Source organism: Salvelinus fontinalis, chromosome 6 (genome assembly GCF_029448725.1).
Source record: "Salvelinus fontinalis isolate EN_2023a chromosome 6, ASM2944872v1, whole genome shotgun sequence".
Taxonomy (NCBI): Eukaryota; Metazoa; Chordata; class Actinopteri; order Salmoniformes; family Salmonidae; genus Salvelinus; species Salvelinus fontinalis.
The window spans coordinates 15,699,628-15,708,460 of NC_074670.1; the positions used below are offsets into that span (position 1 = coordinate 15,699,628).

At 42.5% G+C, this 8,833-nt stretch overlaps 1 protein-coding gene across 2 annotated transcripts; it reads left to right on the forward strand.

Annotated features, from left to right (window-relative positions):
- The first annotated feature begins 131 nt into the window (after positions 1–131).
- Positions 132–7,975, forward strand: LOC129857149 (28S ribosomal protein S29, mitochondrial-like). 2 transcript variants are annotated; one of them, XM_055925117.1, is made up of 13 exons: positions 132–299; positions 478–601; positions 3,271–3,384; positions 3,472–3,573; positions 3,703–3,811; positions 3,964–4,056; positions 4,151–4,281; positions 5,722–5,802; positions 6,394–6,558; positions 6,778–6,837; positions 6,952–7,041; positions 7,291–7,408; positions 7,500–7,975. In XM_055925117.1, the coding sequence occupies exons 2-13, from the start codon at positions 539–541 to the stop codon at positions 7,583–7,585; spliced, it is 1,212 nt and encodes a 403-aa protein (XP_055781092.1). In that variant the 5' UTR covers positions 132–299; positions 478–538; the 3' UTR covers positions 7,586–7,975. The 2 variants fall into 2 exon arrangements, with proteins under 2 accessions (XP_055781092.1, XP_055781093.1); XM_055925118.1 differs by having other exon boundaries at positions 560–601.
- Positions 7,976–8,833: the final 858 nt, after the last annotated feature.

Consider the following 8,833-nt stretch of genomic DNA (forward strand, 5'->3'; position numbering starts at 1 on the left):
TATATATATGTATATATATATTATTAAATCAGACTGGTTCTAAATAAAACCACCTAGCTCTAAAAAAAAAAAAAAAACTGTGGATGACATCTGGATTTGCGCAAACGATGCGCATATTTGAGCTCTCTACGTAACATCCTTCGTCTACAAACCAAAATGGCGACCGCCACAGATTTAGCACCGTGACAGTTCGACCGAAATTGTGCAACTCTTCAGTGTTTTAAAAATAGACCTGAACCGTCTAAAACTACATGACCTTGCCTGTTTGGATCTTAATTTTGAATTTAATGAATTAATTGGTTGGTAAATTGTTGTTGTGTACCTACAGTTATTGTAGTCTTGCTGCAGTGTACTGTAAAACAAGGATGCATGTTACAGTGTCTTGCTAGCAGATATCTAGCTAGCTAATGCAAGGTTATCTAGCTATTGAGCTAAGATTACATTGATAGTCCTAATAACATAGTCATTATTTTACAGTGAAGGTCCCCCCTGCAATAGTACAGATGGCACCAGTGTAACTGTAAACTGACCTGGGTTTATGTACTTATTCATGTTCCAGACCATGGCCCTTCACAGACTATCCTTCAGATTACGACAAACGGTGAGTCCATGGTGCAAGATCCCATGACATTCATAGCTTTATTTGTTTTATTTAAATAGGCAAATCAGTTAAGAACAAATTCTTATTTACAATGACGGCCTACCAAAAGGCAAAAAGGCCTCCTACGGGGGCTGGGATAAAAAAAAATATATATATATATAGGACAAAACACACATCACGACAAGAGAGACAACACAAAGAGAGACCTACGAAAACAACACTGCAAGGCAGCAACACATGACAACACAGCATGGTAGCAGCACAAAACATGGTACAAACATTTTTGGGCACAGACAACAGCACAAATTGGCAAGAAGGTAGAGACAGCAATACATCACACAAAGCAGCCACAACTGTCGGTAAGTGTCTATGATTGAGTATTAGCATGAAGAGAGCTTGAGGCTTGCACTAATACTCCCTTATACCTAATTGTTATGTGCTGACTCAACTCTCATTTCTATTACACATAAGTCATTGGATGAAGGTGTCTTCTGTATGGGGATGTTTAGTTAAGAGCCCCAACGCTCGGTCTGAACATTAACATGCATCGCTTCCTTATCTTTCATATCAGTGAGAAACAATAAAAAAATATACAGTACCAGTCAAAAGTTTGGACACACCTACTCATTCCAGGGTTTTTCTTTATTTTTACTATTTTCTAAGGTGTAGAATAATAGTGAAGAAATCAAAACAATGAAAAGCTCAAACCTCTGCACCCTTGCCATTCTCTCAACCAGCTTCATGACATAGTCACCTGGAATGCATTTCAATCGAGAGGTGTACCTTGGTAAAAGTTTATTTGTGGAATTTCTTTCCTTAATGCGTTTGAGCCAATCAGTTGTGTTGTGACAAAGCAGGGGTGGTATACTGAAGATAACCCTATTTGGTAAAAGACCAAGTCGAATTGCTGCAAAGAAACCACTACGAAAGGACACCAATAAGAAGAAGAGACTTGCTTGGGCCAAGAAACACGAGCAATGGACATTAGACTGGTAGAAACCTGTCCTTTTGGTCTGATGAGTCCAAATTTGAGAGAAACTCTCCTTCTAGACTCACATTCACATTAAGCATCTAGAATTGGCTTCCTATTTCGCAACAAAGCATCCTTCACTCATGCTGCCAAACATACCCTCGTAAAACTGACTATCCTGCCGATCCTCGACTTCGGCGATGTCATTTACAAATTAGCCTCCAACCCACTACTCAGCAAATTGGATGCAGTCTATCATAGTGCCATCCGTTTTGTCACCAAAGTCCCATATACTACCCACCAGTGCGACCTGTATGCTATTGATGGCTGGCCCTCGCATCATATTCGTCTTTAAACCCACTGGCTCCAGGTCATCTATAAGTCTTTGCTAGGTAAAGCCCCGCCTTTTCTCAGCTCACAGGTCACCATAGCAGCACCCACGCGTAGCACGCGCTCCAGCAGGTATATCTCACTGGTCATCCCCAAAGCTAATTCCTCCTCTGGCTGCCTTTCCTTCCAGTTCTCTGCTGCCAGTGACTGGAACAAATTGCAAAAATCACTGAAGCTGGAGACCCATATCTCCTTTTAAGCACCAGCTATCAGAGCAGATCACTGCACCTGTCCATAACCCATCTGTAAATAGCATATCCAACCACCTCATCCCCCATACTGTTATTTATTTGACTTATTTTGCTCCTTTGCACCCCAGTATCTCTACTTGCACACTTGCACATCTATCACTCCAGTGTTTAATTGCTATGTTGTAATTATTTCGCCACTATAGCCTATTTATTGCCTTACCTCCCTTATCCTACCTCATTTGCACACACTGTATATAGACTTTTTTTCTATTGTATTATTGACTTCATGTTTGTTCATTCCCTGTGTAGCTCCGATTGTTTGTGTCGCACTGCTTGGCTTTATTTTGGCCAGGTCGCAGTTGTAAATGAGAACTTATTTTCAATTAGCCTAACTGGTTAAATAAAGGTGAAATAAAACATTTAAAAACAATATACAGTAGTGGAGGCCGCTGAGGGGAGGACGGTTCATAATAATGACTGGAAAGGAACTAATGGAATGGCATCAAACACATGGAAGCCATGTTTTATTTATTTGATACCATTCCACTTATTACGCTCCAGCCGTTACTACGAGCCTGTCCTCCCCAATTAAGGTGCCATCATCCTCCTGTGGTGTACAGTATGTGTGTATTTTGCTTTTATTTAATTATTTTGAAGTCATATAAAAGTAAATGGCTTTATTTTTCTAGTATCGCATTTGAGAATCGATTGGCGTTTAGATAGAGGTTTTGGCTGCCAGAGCCAGTCTACCTCTGAAAATAACATAAGGTCCTTGGACCTTAAGGAGTAACGATGACGTTAGGCTCCTTAAGAGTATATTTTGAGCTAGTGCTAGCTATGAATATTTATTAACATTTAAGATGCATTGGGTTGTCAGTTTCCATGTGATCAATGCATTTTGAAAAGTCAGCACTATACATATACAGTACATGTCTTTCTGGAGATGTGCTGGTACTAGTAAAAATGTGTTTTGTGCTTCACCACTGTACTGTAGTTCCTTCTAACGGTCCTAAATTCTAGAACACTGCTGTGCTTAGGCGTACACATTTTGGACTATGATAGACGCTCAACATATACACCCGCCCCTTACCTGTGGAATGTGATGATGTCACGGACAGGTGGCGCAGGTGCGGGCGCTCCATGGCAGTGGGTGTGGCCAGCAGCAGGAGGCGGTTGGCATGGAGACGAGACCGGAGACATTCTCCATCTTCAGAACACAGGAGAACGACCCGGTAGGTGGAAGATCAATCACACTTTATTCTGTAGCATGTGGTAGTAAGTGTGGAGGGTACTGATGTTTCATCTCTCTCTGTCCCCAGGCCTGTCAGTCAGAACAGCACCTAGGGCAGTACTACACTGTGCCCCCCTCCCACTTCCACACTGTCTTCCCCCATGGCCTGCCTCCACGATACCAACAACAGGTTGTGTGTGTGTGTGTGTGTGTGTGTGTGTGTGTGTGTGTGTGTGTGTGTGTGTGTGTGTGTGTGTGTGTGTGTGTGTGTGTGTGTGTGTATATTACAGTATGACTGACTGTCTGTAACCGTGTCCAGGTGAAGACGTTTAACGAGGGCTGTGTGATGGTGAGGCAGCCAGCTCTGGAGCTGATATCTCACCTGAAGAGAGCCGACTACAGCAAGCCCACCCTGCGCTACCTACTCTGTATCCTACCCTACCTAATACACCTGATCACACCTCAATGTACCTTTACACATTTAATTTACACACAGTCATCCCCGTACCTCTCTATGACCAGTGTTGTCTACCTGTGTTGTGTTGAATTATGTTGGTGTTGACCTTGACTGGTTGTGTAGATGGGGTGAAGGGCAGTGGGAAGACCATGTCTCTCTGTCATACTGTCCACTACTGCTCCACACAGGGATGGCTAGTACTACACATACCAGATGGTGAGTAACACACACACACCCCAACATGGCATACACACAGACACACAAAATAATGATGATAATAATGATTGTGATAATAATCTCCTCTCTATAGCCCACCTGTGGGTGAAGAACTGTAAGGAGTTGTTGCCCTCCTCCTACCACACCTCCCGCTTTGACCAGCCAATACAGGCCTCCAACTGGCTACGCAACTTCAGAACTACCAATGAACACTTCCTCTCCAAGGTAGCTCCTCCTCCTCAGATAGATAGTGGGCGCCAGGTACAGTGCCAGTCAAAAGTTTGTACACACAGAGTGCAAAGCTGTCATCAAGGCAAAGGGTGGCTACTTGGAATAATCTAAAATATTTTCTGATTTGACTAACACGTTTTGGGTTACTACATGATTCCATATGTTATTACATAGTTTTTATGTCTTCACTATTATTCTACAATGTGGAAAATATATATATTTTTTTAAAGAAACCCTGGAATGAGTAGGTGTGTCCAAACTTTCGCCGGGTACTGTACGTGTTGCCTGTAGAAACAAATCTAGGATCAGTTTACTATACCCTAATCCTAACATTAGAAGTAAGATACAGGGCCTTCAGGAAGTATTCACACACCTTGACCTTTTCCACATTTTTGTTGTTACAAAGCGGGATTAAAATTGATTTAATTGTTGTTTTTTGTCAACAATCTACACAAGTTCTCAAAGTGGAAGAAACATTTTATTTTTTTAATTCATCGAAAATAAAACCGTAATATTTTGATTTGAGTTAATACATGTCAGCTGTGAGTCTTTCTGGGTAAGTCTCTGAGAGCTTTCCCCACCTGGATTGTACAATATTTGCCTATTATTCTTGGGGGGGAAATTGTCAAGCTCTGTGAAGTTGGTTGTTCATCATTGCTAGACAGCCATTTTCAAGTATTACCATAGATTTTCAAGCTGATTGTAAGTTAACACTGTAACTAGGCCGCTCAGGAACATTCAATGTCATCTTGGTAAGCAATTCCAGTGTATAGCTGGCTTTGTGTTTGTTTCCCAGTGTCTATTTCTTTTTATCCTAAAAAACCACCAGAGGCCTTGCCTATGACAAGCATACCCATAAGATGATGCAGCCACCACCATTCTTGAAAATATGACATGATACTCAGTGATTTGTTTGTTGTGTTGGATTTACCCCAAACATAACGCTTTGTATTCAGGACAAAAAGTTAATTTCATGCCACATTTTTTTTCAGTATTACTTTAGTGCCTTATTGCAAACAGGATGGCTTCCTTTTCACTCTATCAATTAGGTTAGTATTGTGAAATAACTACAAATTTGATCCATCTTCTATCTCCTATCACAGCCTTTAAACTCAAACTTTTTTTAAATCACCTTTTTCTAAATTGCCTCATGGTGAATACCCTGAGCGGTTCCTGCCTCTCCGGAAACTACGTTAGGATTGCCGCCTGTATCGTTGTGGGGAAGTGGGTTTAATTTTACACTTTGGATGGTGCATCAATATTAGCTCCACCATACTCAAAGGGATATTCAATGTCTGTTTTATTTGTATTTTTACCCAACTACCAATAGGTGCCCTTTGTGAACCATAGGAAAAGCTCCCTGGCCTTTGGTGCATATTTTTTACTCCTTGAGGCATCCTGTATTTGTGACTGTGTCTCCCCTTGTTGTTTTAGATCAAGTTGAGGCAGCGGTACGTGTGGACTAAGAGGGAGAGCACTGAGGAGGGACGGCCACTAGGGGAGCTGGTGGACATGGTGAGTCCAGTGTCAACGTGCCCTTTATTAAGGTATCAGCATCCTTCAGTTTGGCCGAACTTGGCTAGGCGAACCGAACCAGTGTGCTCGCATGCTCCCATAAAAGACCTTCACTTTAAAAATGAGAAAGTGTCAGTAGTGCTGTTTGTCCATTTTTGAGATGCCGTAGTCAGAATGAATCTAAAATAACTTCATCTGTTATGACGTTTTTGCCAAGGGGATCTTAGTCGTGCAATTTTATATCTAAGATGTATTGTGCAGTATTTTTCAATGAAAAAATGTGCATGAAAACAAGTAATCTCTTGTTGAATGACAACAAAGACTTTATTGCAGAATCCCTACTGTTGACCAATCACCAACGAAGGGGCGTAGACTTCAGCTACCGACTTCGGCTTGCCTCCGGAAAATAATGAACACAAACATCACAATGTCGTCATAATATATGCACAAACTGTTCCCACCTGTTTTGGCTGGGAATCATGCGGACGCCTTGCATCTGGGCTCCAGTTCTGCAACATAATTGGTTCAGTGCACTTCTCTTAAGAATCTCATACCACGTATCATTGTTAAGCTGTGTTTTTTTCACCCCAGGGAGTGTCTCGTGTGAAGAGCAGCAGTGATGTGGTGGGGGCGGTTCTAAAGGAGCTGAGGCTACAGGCTGGGGGGACAGAGGGGGGCTTCAGGCTGGCTGTGGCTGTTGATGGAGTCAACGGTCTCTGGGGAAGGACCACGCTCAAGAAGGAGGACAAGAGCCCTGTACTTATACACCTATACATTCATTCACCTCTCACTGTGGATCTATAAAAAATACGTGTTGGTTTCTATTGCTTCCATTTTTGTGTCTTTGTAATTTCTGTGTAAAGGTTGCTTACTTGACTGACCTATCTCTTTCTCTCCCCTCCATTTCATCCTCTTTTCCTGTCACTTTTCCCTTCTCTCTACTTTTTCTGTCTCTCCTCTTCTCCTGTCTGTCAGGTGGCTCCAGAGGAGTTGACGTTGGTTCATAACTTGAGGAAGATGATCAACAATGACTGGGTGAGAACTGCATGGAGTGGTTATCCTCTATGTCTAATAGACATAAAAAAATTACATGATTGTGATTTACACCACCACCCCTATCTCTCTCTGTTCTTCTCTCTCTCTCCTTAGTGTGGAGGGGCGGTCATCGCCACTCTGTCTCAGACAGGGTCTCTCTACGCTCCAAGCTCTGCCTACCTGCCCCAGGAGCTGCTGGGAGAGGTCAGGGGTCATGATTACATCCTGGTTAATGTTGTTGTATGTCCAGTCCAAAAATGACCTCTAACCCCTGGTGTCTATTGATCTGGGCTAACAAGGGCTAAGGGGCGGGAATGATCTAGATGTTTTTGGACAAGACCCTTCTGACGTGTTTACATGCATCATGTTTCATGTTATTGTATGACCAGTCAAATAGAAACAGAAGTTCACCTATAAAAACTTCTATCCTCATCCTCTGTGTTCCTCCTACAGGAGGGCTTTGACAGCATGGACCCGTTTGTCCCAGTACCAGTCTCCCTCTACAGTGAGAAGGAGTTTGAGAGCTGTTACCTCTACTACCTGGACCGCCACTGGCTACAACACCCACACAGTAAGAGATATTCACTTTCACCACTGGCACTGTTTGTGATGGTTTAGATTGTGACATGTTGAACTGATTGAGAGATTTCTCTCTCCATCAGGTCAGACAGAGGAAGGAAAGAAAGAACTGATCTTCCTCAGCAACAGAAACCCTTCTGTACTGGAGAGACTGTGTGCCTTCCTGTAACATCACACATGGGCCCACACCCTCCCACTCACACACACCCATAATCATGGACAAACCATAGAGATAGATAGAGGACTCATCTTTATATCTGTGCCTTTACAGCGTCTGTGACAGCATGGGCAGCCCTATTGAGGCTACAACCCATAGGAATCCCCACTCAGTTGACTACTTTGAAATTGCATGGTGGAAGCCCTCGATAGTGCTACCCACACACCATCAAGGCCACTAGCGGCCTCTATCATTTTCTATGGGACGAACACCAATACAGACTCACACATAACTGCAATGTTATAATCCATGTATATGTGTGTATCCCTCCATAAATGATTCTGGTGTGATGCATGATAGTGTATAGTGTCTTTTTCATAATAAAAATGTACATGAAAAACAGTCAGATCTCATGTTCTCTTATATGAGCCAATAAAGCTATTATCTTCATGATGAAAAGTTAGTAGTGATGTTTGTCTTGAATATAGTGAGTATCTGACACAATGTGCAGAATTACAACACAAACCACTACTTTAAAAGTCAATACATTTTATTTTACCAAATCAAAGGGTTAAAAAGCATCAAGGCTTTTGAATACACATTTTAGTGGTAGATATAGACCGGTATGATAAAGTGAAGATGTTACTCTGCCTCATTACTAGTGTCCTCACGAGACCTCCAGACCACATTTCTGGGACTGTAGAGCATCAGACCACATTTCTGGGACTGTAGAGCATCAGGGCATCTTCGTCAGTGAGGGTGAGTTGACCGCTTTGTGCATTGTTGGGTGGCCTGTGGGATGGCCCAGTGTGGTGTAGATCAGGGTTTCCCAAACTCGGTCCTGGGGCCCCCCTGGTTGCACATTTCGTTTTTTTGCCCTGGTACTACATAGCTGACTCAGCAGGACCAAGTTTGGGAAACCCTGGTGTAGATGACCAGGTTGCCATCCTGTTGGAGGATGAGCGCATGAGCATCTGTGTCCAGAGTTTGATTCCCAGAGAACCCGACTCCAACTGTAGAGCACAATGTTGCCATCGGCCTGCAGATATAAACTGAATTGGCGTAAAAGGATGCCTCTGTACTGCTGTGTGCATTCCCTTGATCCACTTACTTTTAAATTATTCTTTTTAAGTAAAAGGGATAATTAAGTTAGAGGGTGATACCATTTCCTAAATTAAATGTTTTCATATTAGCATAGTGTACGCCAAAACCCACTGGTGTACGTCAGCAAAATATACAGTGCCAAAAGAGAGGCTACAC